Source organism: Apaloderma vittatum, unplaced genomic scaffold (assembly GCF_000703405.1).
Source record: "Apaloderma vittatum isolate BGI_N311 unplaced genomic scaffold, ASM70340v1 scaffold6411, whole genome shotgun sequence".
In the NCBI taxonomy this organism is placed as follows: Eukaryota; Metazoa; Chordata; class Aves; order Trogoniformes; family Trogonidae; genus Apaloderma; species Apaloderma vittatum.
Window position 1 is genome coordinate 20613 of NW_009698400.1, and position 16149 is coordinate 36761.

At 42.0% G+C, this 16149-nt stretch overlaps 1 protein-coding gene across 1 annotated transcript in view; it reads right to left on the minus strand.

Annotated features, from left to right (window-relative positions):
* Positions 1-16149, minus strand: part of CDHR3 (cadherin-related family member 3) — a gene marked incomplete at its 3' end in the record, with an annotated part of 39034 nt that overhangs the window by 15242 nt on the left and 7643 nt on the right. The window contains exons 3-11 of the mRNA XM_009877990.1: positions 15578-15746; positions 13011-13096; positions 10995-11089; positions 10785-10889; positions 7049-7197; positions 5794-5983; positions 4017-4185; positions 2460-2559; positions 2216-2314 (exon numbers count right to left, since the gene is read on the minus strand). Of these exons, the coding sequence (XP_009876292.1) occupies positions 2216-2314; positions 2460-2559; positions 4017-4185; positions 5794-5983; positions 7049-7197; positions 10785-10889; positions 10995-11089; positions 13011-13096; positions 15578-15746 (1162 nt within the window). The remainder of the gene's footprint in view (positions 1-2215; positions 2315-2459; positions 2560-4016; positions 4186-5793; positions 5984-7048; positions 7198-10784; positions 10890-10994; positions 11090-13010; positions 13097-15577; positions 15747-16149) is intronic.

Here is a 16149-nt window from a genome sequence, read left to right on the forward strand (position 1 = left end):
ACATGGCACCTTCTCCATGGGGCACGCAGGAGTGATTTTTGCAGACTTGTGGACCTCGGCAGGATTCTCCTGATCAGAGAAGGGAGAAAATAGAGAGCTGAGGGTAAGGGCTGGAAATCTGGGCTTGCTCCTTTGCCCATGGCAGGGGAAAGCAGGGTGTGAGCAGGATGTTGCGACTGCTTGAAGCATGGCTTTTCCTCCCCGCCAGCCCCTGCCTCCTGGCTTAGCCAGAGGGACACAGAAGCACCAGAGCCCACAGGTCTGCTGATCACAGCCATAGCTGCCTTTGCCGGTGCTTTAAAGCTACCCTGGCCATAACAGTTTGATGAATTCAAGCAGATACTAGGTTATCTGGCTGCTAAATCTCTTGGAGTTTCAGGGGCGGCATCACCATGCCTCAGATGCAGTGAAGCAGTTGGATGTCCTCCTTAGTGACGTGGCCATCGGGGCAGGTTTGTGAGTAACAGCAGCCTGGGGCAGTGTTGGACGTGCTGGAGGACAGGGCTGCTGTTCAGAGGGGCCCGGCAGGCTGGAGCTACAAACCAGCAAGACTTGTGGAGCTCAGCATGGACATGTTGTGTACCTGGGACAGAACAAGCCCAGGCATCAGTGCAGGCTGAGACTGACTGAGCAGGCAGCAGCTCTACAGGAATGGACCCCAGGCCATGGTGGAGAAGTTATATACAAGTCACGAGGCCATGCTTGGGGGAATGAAGACAGCATACCCAGTGTATTAACAAGTGTGTTACCAGCACATGGTCAAAAGGGACTAATCCACTCTGCTCAGCACTCATAAAGCTACCTGTGGCACATTTGCAGTCCCAGGTACAAGAGAGATGCTAAAAAAATGGAGAAAGGCTGGCGAGGGTTAAGCAGAGGATGTGGGAGGAGAGGCTGGTGGGACTGGGTTTGTTCAGGCTGGAAAGGGAAAGAAGAGGGGAGATTTAATTGCTGTGTTTCACTACCTGAAGGGCAATAATACAGAAGACCAAGATACATTCTTCTCAGAAAGCAGCAGTAAAAGGACGAGAGAGAATAGACACAATCTGCAACATAAAAAATTCCAGCTGGGTCCAAGGTAAAATTAACTGGAATAAAGGTCACTCAGATGGAACAAAGAGCCTGTGGAGTCTCCATCCTCAGAGATTTTCAAAACACAACTGGATGAGGCCCCAAGCAACCTGATCTGGCTTTGAAACTTAGCCTCACCTTGAGCATGAGTTAGACTCAAGATTCCCAGTGGTCCCTTACACCTTCTGTTTTTCTCTGACTCTAGGAAGTTCAGAATGAGACTCAAGATTCATCCAGCATATATCTAATGTACCTCTTATTTTTACTCAGCCAAGAGAATAAAGCCAGAAAGTGAGATCCTCGGGGAGAAGGCCTGTGTTTGGTAAATCAGGTCGTATGAGGGAGAGGCTGAAGCTAGGGAAGATGCCATTCCCATGCTGACTGCTCCACACACTGAGTGGCACAGCACAGAGGTGGCTTGTGGTCGCACCTGGCACACCAGCATTACCAAGGAGACAAGGTGTGTGGCACTGCTCTTAAAAACCATGAGATGAAGGACTCACCAGGGGACAGGAAGAGTGCTGAGATGGGAATCAAGCATGTGAACAGTTTCAACAAATTCAGTTTCAAGGCCACATTTGCAGCCACTGGTCCTGGGGTGTTGTATGAATGGGAAGGACCCTGGCTCAGGGTACAAGGAGCTGCTCAGATTGCCGTCTGGCCGAGCCTCCCCATCTGAGCACTCCCCTTCCACCCCATCCTCAAGGCACTCACTGCACCCAAGGTGAGCCGGATCTAAGGGGACAGTGGCCTGGCCATCCTGCATCATGCCCAGGCCAAGGGAGTCCTCACTCGCCTGCGTCAGTTTGTAATGGTTTCTCTGCACCATCGCAGTCCCTCCAAAAGGCTAATTTAGTGAGAGCAGAAAGACAGTCTAAAACAAGAAATCTGAGTTCAGTTCCTGGCTCCGTCACAGATTTCTTGTGCAATTGCTGAATTTGTCTGTGTTTCAGCTTCCATCTGTACAATTGGAGTTGTTGCCAGTTTTGTCTATTTAAGGGTAGTAGGTGTTGTATGGTGAGACCCTGGCTGAACTGAAACTTTGAGCCATTCTCCTCATTCAAACATGTGAAAATGCATTTAGACCAAAAAGGAACTTATCAACACGACATTATTTCTATCATGTAGATGCTATTTACTGTACCTTTAGTAATTTCTGAAACATTAAATTCATACGATAAATTACTAAAGACTGGAAAAAATTCATTCACTGGCTTTATCCTGATGTAAATGTAGATGATATCTGGAAATATAACAGAAGATTAAATCATGGTTAAGTATGGCTGTGAAATTTTCTCATGCATATATTCAAAATACATATGGTATTCCTTTCTCCATGCTGTTACAGAACAGGAAAATATCAAAAGAAGTGTAAAAAGGATACTTGCCTGAGTAGTTAGGATAGGCAATATCTTGCACCCTGACAGTCAAAGAATAAACTTCAACCCCTAGATTAGCTGGGTTTTCTAAATCAATACTTTCAGTCATCTAAATAAAAAGAAATGCAATTGTATTTATACTTCCTTACATAATGTCACAATACACGTGATGGCAATTACTTTTTTTCAGCATTCTATAGGTGTGGTCTCCCCCCTGAATATATAGAATTGCTCTGCAGAGTAATATTGGCTATTAATCAATTAGGGGATTGAAGTCCAGGTTTTTCTGTGCTCTAGTGTCTATTGGAAATTCAGAACACTTTCTTTCTGCCAGCAAAATCTCTTCCCCTTAAGTGCAGGAAGTTTTATGATTTGGATCATAAGGTCTTGGCCTTTTACCTAGTTAATTCGAAGCTCATGTAATGACCTGGCTATTTACCTTGCCCTTTGTTGACTCAACAAGAATCTGCTGTTGCTAAATAGTAGTAGTTACTCCCTAAGCTCATGCCTTCAGACATCTATTAAGGGTATCAGGTTCAGCCATGAGTGTTTATTCAGGAATGCAGTTGTTACTAAATGGTAGCTCATACAGATTTAAATCTTAATCTTCTGAACTCTCCATCTTTCCTTAGGAGCCTCCTGAACTTTGGGGCAGCAGGACTGCATAGGCGTCCTCTGTTAATCCTCTACAGGGAAATTCCTTGAGGAATAGGATGCTTGAGACAGCCTGTTACATTGCACATACATGGTGATCAAAGGGCTGACAACAATCAAATCCTGTGCAGCAATAAATTTTCTTTTTATGTTGGCAGATGAAGCAGCTAAGGGCAGTGCTCATTGACATGTATACCTCAGATCAAAAATTAAAGTAAGCCATACAAAATCATTTTGCTGCTCCTGTAGCACTCATATCTTTTTGGACAGAATGCCTGTTTTTTGCTATGTTTCCCTTTTTCTGTAGTTGTCCATATTTCTTTTTAAAGCAATGAAACGCCCACCATTGCACATGTCCAGCAGCTGGTGCGGGTTCTGGCCAATTCAAAAATGCCAGCAGCTACCAGCATAAGGAACCCATATTTTGACATGGAAAATCACACAAGTGCAAGTCCCACTACACTTTTGTGAAAATGTGGTTTTGCAATTCTGACCAATGAAGCTGGGAAGTAGTTACTGAGTGTGGGATTTCTCAAGTGTTTCAATTCTTCGTGCTGAATAGCAAGGACCTTCCACAGTCTGTCATGAATAAATGGGCTTGAAATGGCATCAAATTTCTCTGTTTATCCTTATCAAAGTTGGTGCTTCACACTTCCTAGAAAATGATATTTTTTTCCCAATCATTATCTAACACATTTATTTAAAACTGGTGAAACCAGTTCTCTGTTCATCAAATTCTGCAGAATCCATAGAAAGGATCCTATCAACGGGTATGCAGTTTGCATCCAGTCGAAACAGACAATCTCTACATCATACCCACTGAGACATGAATTATAGCAATTCTTTGGTTTTTGTATATGTAATTAATTCAAAGAACTCATAGTATTTTATAAGTTGACGCAAACTACTGACCATAAGTCTTCCAGACACAGTAGGCTCCAGAGCGAACTTATTGCTTCCAAAACCAGATAATCCAGTGAAATTAAAACGATTGTTTGATGGATCAACATCAATATCTTTACAGTAATTTCTAAGATCAAGAAGAAATGTCCCAGCAACCATATTTTCATTTGCCTCTTTCCTGTTAAAAACAAACATGTTTCCCATCAGAGCAAGTTATATTTCTCCTCTTGAGCTCTTTGTATATTGCATAGGAAAATAGAGAATTCTGTTTCTTTTCTAAGCAAAATCCTAAATCTAAATAGGCAACAGTTGCTGAACCAACCCAGAATCCAGTCTATATGCTGTGGTGGACAACAGGCCTGCAATGGGCAGGACATAAATACTTAGCCAGATCCAATCCATAAACACAGAAACTCAGCTGAACTTCAGAAGCTGCCAGGAAATCTCAATGTTCAAGATTAGTTCAATTAATAATTACTATTTTAAAACATCTTTACAACACTCATTTCTTCAGTGTGTTATAATGTTCTTCTGATGAGAAGCTCAATCTTTTCTCCTTAACTAATAGCAGGACTATTCTGCTGTTTTGTGAAAGTTGCACTTTTAGCCCCACTGTTGATAGCAAGGGTCCCTATGATGCACATGATGGAATTGGGTGCAGAGGGTTTCAATTAATTTTTTTTGAAATTGAGATTTAAATTTAAAAAAAATGAAGATCCAAAACATCAGTAAATCCTGTTTTTGTTCCCTTTTGCAATCCCTAGAAGACTAGTTCTTTATTTGATTGCATTTTGCCTTCTTCAGATCAAAAGTTAAGCTCATGAGATAAAGAAGAGACTGTTGTATTATTGTAATGGATGTTATAACTAAGCAGTGCTCCAAAGGACTGTATTCTCTCCCTGTCAGTGTGAAAGACTATGTGATTTAAACGCAAGACATTTCTATGAGATAGTGAAAAAGCAATTTAAACAGATACCCAGTAACTGGAAACTCCTCATAGCATGAGTCCTTAGCTCGAGATGCTGGATTTTTATCTGCAGGACAGTCAAACCACCATAAGTGCACCTGAAGAACTGCACTATGCAGTGTGGTGTACCCTGAAAGGTCAGAGCCCAGGTACATAAGACACTTGAGATGGACAATTTTGACTTCAGCCTTTCTATGGCACACTTCATCTGTAAAATGAAGTCAATGTTATGTCCTCATCTGCAAATATAAACCACCTGACCAACACAAAGCTCTCAGGGCATTCATAGCCGTAACAAAGTCCATGACTAAATTGCTATGCACAGAGGACACTGCAAAAGATGATCCGTACTCTGAAGACTTTGCAGATTGCATTAGGCAAAAACCATGCAGGACACCAAGGAGAGATTAAGAAGAGAAAATCAGGAAGTTTAAAATGAAACTCCAGAACTGACTGGCAAGCTTTCCCTGCTGAATGATTCCCAGCAGTATAGCATAAAGTAAGAAAGGAGGATCCTGGATCTGTATAGGTCAGAAAAGCAACTCTATAACATGTGATTGTGATATCCTAAGGGTTTAGGTATCTGAAAGAAATATATAGAAATTACTTGTGTAAAATTTTTAGTCCAAATTTCCAGGTTGAACATGTCAGGAAATTGAGTTTTGTGCCCTTAGGCTCCTAGAGTGAACACTAACCTTTAAAGGCTAATGATAAATGTCCATTTAACGTCTAGCCATGGGTCTGGGAACTGATGTGCTCTAGACTGCACACTGGTCTGGGACAACAAGGCAACACTGAGGCAATGAAGTGCTTCAGTACCTGAAGGTAGAAGGATTGCATTCTGGTGGATTGTCATTGATATCATCAATAACGATTATGATCTCCATTTCGCTGGCGTGACCATTGCTGGGACTGTCCTCCACTCGAACTGTCAATGAGATGTTAGGATGGAGCCGCAGTGGAAGGGCATCTCGGTCAATCCTCCCAGTCACCTGCAGCACTCCAGTCACTGGACAGAGAGCAGACAGAAGTCAGATATTCACCGCGGGGGGAAGTAACGAACACTCATGGGGTACATGCGGGAGGACAAGGTAGCTCAGCAGACAGGCAACAGAATAAAGTCTCCTAAAACCATGGCTGATTTAGTTATTTTTCAGAATGATACAAAATGTCTCTGAAAGTTCTGTGTAAGACTTTAATGGACAGATGCTCATTGCTCAAAAATATGCCATAGGTGGCCTCAGCAGAGGACTTGAAAGCAGTTAGGTTTGCCAAGATCTGGTGCAAGTCAGAGTTGAGTGCACTCGCAGAGCATCAAGGACAAAGAGCTGCTAATGCCTGTGCTGTCCTTGCTCTCTAGCTAGTAAAACTGCTTTGCTTTCTACTATCATTGTTCAAGCATCCTTCAGCACCTCTAATTCCACTCACACTCTTAACTGTGACAGACCACACCAAGTGCACTGGTTAGCCATTTGCTTAATTTATTTATTTTTTTCACTTCTGTTAGCCTCTGGTCAAAACCAGAAGGTTTTTGTGGCGCAGCACAATACTGGCGTGTGCACCCCAGCAAATAGGAGGAGATAGGAACAGTATGAGAAAGAGGACTCTGTTGTATTGCCTTGCCTCAGGAGAGTCATGAACCAAGCAATGAAGCTGAGCTGCAGATCTGCTGTGCACCTGAGTGCTAAAGCAGATTTCAGGCAGGAGAGAGGACACTGTGGTCTAACTACATGCACTGGTTTCAAGAGGCCCAGAAGGGTCACAGCAGTCCTCAGGGATTAAAAAGAAGGCAGCTAATCTTTCTTCCACCCAAGAGATTGTCACCCTCTAGCCATAAGTCAATATTTGTCAAGAAGTCACCTTTGTTCTACTTTATTCAAGATATCTTACTGAATCTTGGTCAGCTGAGCAAAGAATTTGACCCTTGTAATGTACTGAGCACTTCTTATTTCCAAGGGTAGCCACAGAATAAAGTACACTAATTTAAAACTAAGGAAAAAACATTTTCTCCAAAGTCTTTCTCTTTTTTGGGGGGGTGTCAGAAGGCACTGTTTGTTTTTTATTTTGGTCTTACATGGATTTATGAAGAAATATCTGTTAGGAGACTGGATGCTGTAGAAAAGTCTGCTGAGAGAGTCTTCATCATCAGGATCTTTAGCTGTCATATTGGCAACAATGGTGCCCAGGCTTTGCTCTTCTGGAATCCTGTAAATTCTTTGTCTTCTATAAGATAAAACAGAATTCAACAGAGCACATCTGTGTTTGCAAGGGCAGCTGCTTACAGACTTAGCTGAGCAGCCAGTTGTAGCAGCAGAGCCATGGCCATGTGGGGCTCAGAGATGGCTCCTTGCATGTCGGGGCAAATATCCCAGTCCCTGATTCTGCCAGCTGGACAAGTAGCAATAGCTGAACTGGTACGTGGTCACAAAGCATGACAGAGCCACTCCGATAAGTGTCCTTCCCCTGCAACTTTTTTCACGGTAAAAACAATTTGACTTTCACAGAATTATAGAAGCTGAAGATGGAAGAGGCTGATAAGTCATGCGGTCAATCTCCCCAGAGAGTCACCAGCTTGTAAAGCCACTTGCTTTAATTCCTTCATTTTGCAAGTGAAAAACAAAACCATAGAAGCAGTAATGTAATTAGTTGTCTTTTGAAATGAATGCTGGAGGCTTTTGGGGGACAACAGTGTTAGTAAAAATTTGAGTTGCCCTTGCAGTAGGTGGAGGCAGGGAGGAGCACTCCTGTGGGTGCCCAACAGATGAACATGCTGCAAACTCCCAACAACATCTGTCTGTCTGATTCATTTTACACGGAGAAAATGGTTCTTTACTGCTGTTGTTTGGTATGTCGGTGCTCCCAAATTTCCCATGAATTAAGTGAGTTTTATAGCTCAGATATAGTCTGGCAGGCAAATGAGCAGGATTGCTTATAATGGTTGCAGTTGCATGTTCGCATAGGTACGCAGTCAGATGATTACAGTACTTAAACCACATGCAAAAAGCAGGCATGGGCAAGCATACAAAACTAGTGCAAGGAATTTATGAAGGCTGGTTTGTACTACTGAAACACACAAACACACAAATATCTGCTGCTTCTAGAAATCAAATGGAGCTGAAGGTTCTCAGGAGTTCAGAAATGCATTAGGAGTATGTTTCAAGACTGAATAATTTTTGCACATTTTAATTTGTCTAATTGATTAGTCTGTAGTCCACAGCGTAGGAAAGCATGAGCCCTCCATTGTCCCCTGAAAACCAACATCATGGAGCACTTGGGGCACTTAGCAGGAGTTGGTTCTGTCTGCAGAGACAGAACAGAAGATCCCACGCCTCCAGGTCTCCACTTGCAATTTTAAAAATGGCTGAGAAGACATGACATCTTCAACTACTTTATCAGCTCATATGAAAAGAGAAGAACATACAGGAGAGAAATCACATAGGGTTTTCCCAGTACAAAAAACTAAATTATAGCCAGTGGAGTCAGTGTATATATTAAGTTTCTATCTCGCTCTTGGCATTGGATCTTTTCCTTTCTTGTTCTCATGTTGCCTCCAGAGTCACTCAGATACAAAACAAATAGCAACAGATTTCCTCCACTGCTACCAAAAACGTCACCCAAAAATGCCTCTCTGATCACTGGGGAATAAGAGAGCAGCTCTGACTGGTTTGGGATCAAAGTAGGAACCCCCTACAGGCACAGGGACTCTGTTCCGACCTCTCTGCGGACAGCAAACTCACCACAGCTCCACCTTCACAGCACTACCAGCCCTCCTGCACCCTGTGCAGGCTGTTGTCCTGTCCCCACCAGATGTCTCAAGAAGAAGCGGGACATTACTGAGCACATCCCCGCAGCACTGAGTACTAGTACAGCTGGGGAGGAGTTGGGGCCACTTCCTATGAAGCTACGTCTGGGCTGTGTCCTGCTGTCCATCTGTCTGCCACCTGCCAGTGGTTTCTTCCAGAACAGTTCAAGCAGACCTTTTAGGCACTGCAATGTAATTATGAAGGAAGCATATGTTTGTTTTCTTGTCCCCTCCTCTGTTTTCCTGACTCCACAAGTTTTCCATTGATTTTAACAGCCAGAATTTCAAAAGGCAGAATGCCAATGTAGTGTTGTGAACACCAAAAACAGATGTGCTTGCATATACTATGGGAACAATTAAAAGGACCCTTTGAAACTCTGTTTTTGACAGCTTTGATCCGGAGAAAATAAAGAAGGTTTGCTAACTCGTCAAGTTTCTCCAGCTCCCACCCCAGCACTAATTATTATAGTGTCAGAAAGAACGTAGCCCCAGCATGCAGCTCATATTTTAGCAGGGGAGAGGCCGTATGTGCATATTGAGGACAGACTATGAAGTGTAATTTAATCTAAAGTTCTTTACAAAGTGAGCTGTGATTTTCAGTCTGCAGTATCAATCTAAAAGGGAAAAGATTCAAACAAATATCAGACCTTGTTTGTGTCATATGAGAACTGAGCCTTGGACCTTAGGTTGTTCTGGATGCTCAAGTCTCCACAGCTTTCACTAATTCAAACAAGTAGATAAATATTTAAAAGAGCCCCTTTAGCATTCCAGACATAAGGATAAATAAATAGAAATGGCAGCATTTGGAGGAAATAATCAGACTAGAACACAATGTGCAAATGTTGGCACCAGGAAGAGGATTCCTCCTACTTGTAGCAGTACAGTAACATAGAGTGAGCTGTTAACTTACTGATTATTGCAAACATGAGGTTCATGTATTAAATAAGTAGCAACAAAAAAATCCCCCGTGTCTGTTTCTAACTTTTCTAACTTTTCATTCTTATATTTGTTCAGAAGCCAGCAAGGTCCAGATCCTTGGCCTCAACCCAGGAGCTGTGCATTGCTCTGGCTCCACGGAACATCCAGAAGATTGTTCCAGACGAGCGGCTGGAAACCTCTTGGGATGGCCCAGGTGCTACACTCTCTTCTCCTTTGCATAAATTGCAGGAGAGTAGCCATTGTGAATACTCTCAGCAAGGATCTTGTAGAGCCTCAGGATCAGAAGACATAGAGTGTCTTGACTCCAGTCAGTGCCTCATGCAAGTGACAAAGATAAATCAATAACTGGATCAGGTCAACTGTCATAACTGTCAAGCTCCTGCTTCAGAAACAATTGTCCATCGTGCTTTCCACCACAAAACATGCACATGTATACCCTTCCCCATTTTCCCAGAATTTCAACAATATTCCTGATTCCAACTAAAACTTTATTAGATTTCAAAAGCTATTTCTGACTTGTGTGTTATGACCCAATTTCCTGCTTGTGACACAGTAAGAGACAACGTTTCAAAGATCACCAGGATTGTTTACAAGTGTGTCCGGGAAGAAGAGGAAGACAGATAAAAAGTGAGACCTTTTTATGTCTAGACATTTCTGCATGAATAAACATCATTATGGTGAAATGCACATCTGCATGAGGGTTAAATTCGCTATGATTGTATTCACACAGGGTAAAATGCATCTCCTTGCCTGAACTTGTCCAAAGGTCTTTGTGTGGATTTAACCTCTCTAAATGCTAACAAGTACAACAAGCTTGATTGGCTGTTCTTAGCATGAAGGCAGAACCTGGAAAACTGAAACTATTAAGAGTATAAATAAGAATAAAAGAGGGAAATGAGGGCAAAGCTTTCCAGTAAAAGAACAGGAATCATAAAACTAAAATACTGGTTTAAGTAGTACTTTGTTGTTATATATACTTGCCCTTACGTTGTACCCTCTCGGTGGTGCCAGAGCAATAAAGCTGAGAAAACATCCATTTTTTGAGTACAAAGGAAGTTTTTTCACTCACGTGGTAAAGTAAGGTCTTTCATCATCGACGTTAACTATATTTATATTCACCGTTTTAGTTGAGTTGAGTCCGTCTGGATCTGTCACTGTTATGTTTAGAAAGTAACTGTTAAGTAAGAAAACAAAACAAGAATCATTCTGTGGCTATCCAGGAAAACATGTCTCTGCCTTCTGTAAGCTAATAGACCACATGAATAAAATACATTCTCACCAATGTGGATCATACTCATAATCAAATTCTTTTGTGGAAAAAATGGCTCCGCTTTCCAAGACCAGGAATGGCACTGATGCAGGGAGCAGCGAGTACTGAAATGAAGAGATCCAAGAATTAGTCCGTGTGTCTTGAAACATCCCTCCACTTGTTCCTTGCCTTGTAGAATGAACGGACTCAGTTACAGCACAGCATTTGTCTTAAACTCTGTGTAGTGGGAGTGCTGGCATACAGATGCCAGCACAAGCCCTGATCATCTGAGCCGAAGCAGCTCAAACTTTGTTGCATGGGTTTTGCTTGCCGGCCAGTGGAGAGTCACAGACACTGAGCTACATTAAAGCCTTCATCATTTTTTACCTCTGAGAACTACAGGCCTCCAATGAAAATCTAATATAGAGGCTGGTCGGCAGAGTCACAGCACCATAGACAAAAATTGGCTTTGTGGTGGCAGCAGAATACAGGCACAAAGGAGAAGAGAGAGAAGAAGGAGTGAGGGACATAAGAGCTGTGGATGAGGCAAAGAAGTTTGGGGGTCCAGATGATGGGAGACGGCAAATAGGGGATAGTGGACTTTCACAGAGTACATGAGGGTGTGAGGCTGAAGGATGTGCACAACAACCCAGCGTTAATGCATCTGCTCAGCGACGGCATGTAGCAGCAGCCACTTTGTGTGTTGCACAGCACGGATGGGAACCACACCAGGGCACGGCTGTGGGAGGGAGCTGAGCACCCCAATACCACACACAGTAAAGAGAAAGGCCATGAGAGAGCTACTAAATAACCACCATGTCCTCCCTGCTATCTTCCAGGTGCCAAGCCATCACCAATAACCCTCCAGGACATTTCTTTTGCTAGTGTAGGTGTTAATGATACCCATGAAGTCTGGCACGTGCAACATCAGAGGGTCATGCACCATACAAGTTATCTGCAAAATCCACTGAGCAGCACCCTTTTCAAACGGTTACATCTTTAGTGTAACCTTTTGGAAAAAAAACAAAACAAAACAAAAAACCAGAAGGTACAGAGAGCTAACTGAAAAAACTTCCCTCCTGCAATGATAGATTTCACTGAAATTGCTTTTTAAAAGGCAGCTAGGTGATCACAATTCTTTTAGCATTTTTTTTTTTGCCGGTTGGCCTGTCTAAATTCCCTTTCTGGATTATTATTTTACCTGTTGCCCAGCATTTCCATATTTGCAGCTTCTTATTATGCCCGAGATTCCTCAGGGGTTAGAAGCTGTGTGGAACATACTGCTGTTGCTTTCAGAAACAAAGCAGAGCCTAGACCCCCAGGCCTCTGCTTCCCTCCTCATCGGCTCAGGTTTGGTGGTTTGACTGAGCAAAGCCTGAGGACAGAGCTCAAGCTAATGCTCTCTTGAACAATGCACATTGAAGTAGCATCTTCAGGTTCAGTTCTTGAAGTGCTGTTTTTTATGAAGCTAAAGACAATGAAGCAAAGCTACAAAACAATTCTTAGGTAAATGCAGTTACTTTTCTCCTTTCTGAAAGCAGACATCACTTTCTAGAAATTTTTGCTGATATCAAGAGTATTTGCAGATCAGGTAACATATTTTCTTAACTAAAGGTCGCAGTTTGCACTAGGATTGTCAAAAAGCTGAGATTCAATTTCCTTACTGTCTCATTTAAAAGAACTTCTATTGTAATGCAGAAGGTTAAACATTTTATTTAATTTTAGTCACTTTCATCTACAGGAAATGAGTTGCAAGCTGTTTAAAAACAATAAACACAATTTTTACTGTGTCTCTGATTAACTGTACCAAGCTGCTTTCAGTATCCCTTTCATATGGAAGGCTGAGACCTCAAAATATAATTTATGTCCAAACATTGAAGCTCAATTTTCTTAGTTTATTATTGAAAATGCTTCTTTTTTTCCTGACTAACCTTCTCCTGTGTTTCTGATAAGGAAGGAAGTTGTTGAAAGGCGCTGGCAATTAGCATTTCGGATTATATCATTTCTGTTTTGGGTTTGTGCGTTTTTTTCCTTAACACAACTTACTTTGAGATCAGCATTCTCAGGATCAGCTGCATCAATTTGGTAAATGCATTCCGGAGGTGTTCCTTCCAAGACATAGATAGTTACAGCTGCGTGGATATAAGTGTACTCAGCGTTAATTGGGTAAGAATAAAGGACACAGCAGCAAACTTCTGATACACTGAAGCTGTCGAGACATATTAGCGCCTGCTGCATCTTCTCACTTCACAAGCCTAATTCCAAAATCATCACAAAGAGCATAAATGCTCAAAAGATAAAAAGAAACCAATGGCATATCTGTAAACAGGCAACTGTCACTGTGACTTGCAGTATGAATTGTGCCTGCAGGAGAAAGGCCAGTCTTTACATAGGGCCTATCTTGAACTCCTCACAGGGTATGGAGTAAAATTATGCATTTGGGCTACACCTGTGTCATTCCTTGCTACACGGACGGGGAGAACATAGCTCTGTGGTAGGTCCTCATAGCCATACTCCCCCTGCCTACCCTTCGTCTCCTGCCAGGAGAGCTCAGGACCTTTCTGCTTCATTTCTGCTTTTCCTTTACACTTGTGAGGTAAATAATAGTGGATGGTCTGTGGTGACTTAATTTTTGCCCTATTAAAGGTGTTAATTGAGAGCAAGGTGTACTTCTTTCTATACCAGGAATTCTCACAGCTGGGCTATCCATACTGGGCCACTGGCAACTGGCTTATCTCTCCTTGGGTAGAGCGATTAAGAGAACAACAGATCTTTAGATCACATTATTTGCTTTATGCCCTTTTATGTCTGCTGGCCCTGCTTTTTCTGGACTATTAATTTCCACTGTGACCCCTGCTGACTGTTGCTTCTCATCAGAGCAGTGGGAATCCCAGAGCAGCATAATGAGTTGTTCCCAGAGGATAGCAATATGAATATAAAGTTTAATGAGAGGGAGATGCTTTTTCATAACTAACGAATGCACAATTAGTGTCTAATTGTAGCTGGTACTGTTAACTAAAGCCACACAGTTAGACAGATCAGACATCTGTGCTCACCAATTTATGGCAGCTCTAGCTGAGAGTTAAGCTGATGCACTTATTTCTAACAAGCTCCCACATAGAGTGTGTTTCATGCTGTGCCGATCCCCTGAAGTGTCACATTTAATTATTATTAGATTCCAGCAGCACCCATGGTACGAAAGACACCAGCTACGCTGAGAAGATGACACAGCTTCTTCCCTAGGGGAAGCTAATTTGCTTTACAAACTAAGTATTGTATAGAAGCAGGAGCATCGATGTGCTTAGAAGGTGTTAGTGAAACGGGCTGAATTTGAGCAGGCCTGGCCTGAACCTGTCTGGGCAGACAAGCCCTGTTTCTGCAGCAAGCAGTGGTCAAGGCTGGAGCTGCTACTGACCGCTCCAAGGTCTGTGAATCGCAGCCTACATAATCCTGCTGCTAGTCCAGATCAGGGAGGGGTTCAGAAGCCAGTTCTGAATACCTACCACAAACAGATCACATTTTTATATTCTCACATTTTTTTAAAAAAATGAATATTGAATTATTGAATGCTCTTCTGTGCGGTGCTGTTAGAATATTAAGACTTCAGACAGACTCTCAGCACCTCATGAAATAAAAAGAGCATATTTTTACTTACTACCTGAACTGTTCTGTCTGTGAACACATAACAAATACACCACTATACTCTATCACCTCATAGTACAATTTTTCCGGGTCCCTCTCATAAGTAAATGGATAAGATACGATAAGATAAGATAAGATCGCTCAGAGAGTAATACAATTATTTCATATCTTTTTATTGGTGATGTTATCCCTCATATTAGGTACTGCACAGCAAACAAAGCCTGCACTGAGGACAGTTGGAGTCTGGACACAGCAGCCTCATTCCTAAGGCTACCACACACTCCTCTCTGTTGCACCTTTGCCCACAGTCTGAAAATAAACCTGGTTAACACCATCTGTCCCACACAGGAGACAGAATTCTTTTCCTCTTTCCATTTGCACCACCACAGATCACAACCTCTTGAGATCTCACTCTTTAAACCGATTTTCTGCTTAATTTCTCACATGCAGGCGCAAATGAAATATACAAGTGTAAAACTTTGGCAGAGCCATGTTTGTGTTGTTTTCCCTTAGAAATTTTTGCATATACACAATATACACTTATTTAAATATATCTTGCTTCTCTAAATCAGTCAAGTTTTCCACAAAATACTGAAACACGTGCCCTTATTCAATGCTTATATCCCCACCAAACTTCAAGTTTCTAATACATACCTCTAGGTAGGTATTAATCTCATTAAAAAAGGAATATATATTTTAGTATAAAAAAGTGTTGGGTTTTTTTCAATTCTTCAGGTGCTTTGAAATGTTTAAATCTTTAAGAAAACTAAAAGGGCATTTCCAGAGGTGAAGCATAGCAAATACTTTTGTATAAAAAAGTTCTGATAAAAGCACTGTTCTGCTCCTCTCTCGGTTTCCTAACAGAAAATTCTTAGACCATATTAGCTACAGGTACTATACACAGCTAGTTTTTTTAATTTGATATCATCTTTTTCAATTATTGTTCTTCTCAAATACCACCATTATATTACTTTGAATTGCCATATTTCCTCGAAAGACAGGAGGTTCGTTTTGATCTATTACTTGGACAGTCAGTGTGTTAAGGTCAGTTCTCCCAGTTGTATCTTCAACGAAAATCTGTAAATCAAAGCTCTTTGGCATAGTTTCATAATCTAGGACAGGGTTTCCAGTAGTAACAACCTGAAAAGAAGAAGAAAAAAGAATTTACTATTAGTACGTGATGCAAGAGAGGTAAGTTACAGTCTATCTGAGTGAATACAAGTAAAGGGATGCTTTCCGTCAGAAAGCAGCGAGTATTTCAGATCATATTCTACTTGCTGGCACATTTCTTGTCTGGTGCAGAAATGTGGAGAGAACAGAGTGGAAAGACCAAAATGTTGTGGCCTCATGGAGCAACTCAAGGACCTCTTGTGTAAGGGACAGTTTGAGGAGGAGAAATCCTGGAAGGAGTTGCCTTGTCTCAGAGGCAACGCTTTGCCTTCAAGGCCAGGACTACATCTTGCAGATATTTGTCTGTGTCAAGTCTTCAGTTTTCCAGATCAAGCTCCAGGAGCAGTCAAGATGTGATGAGACTGAAATCTGT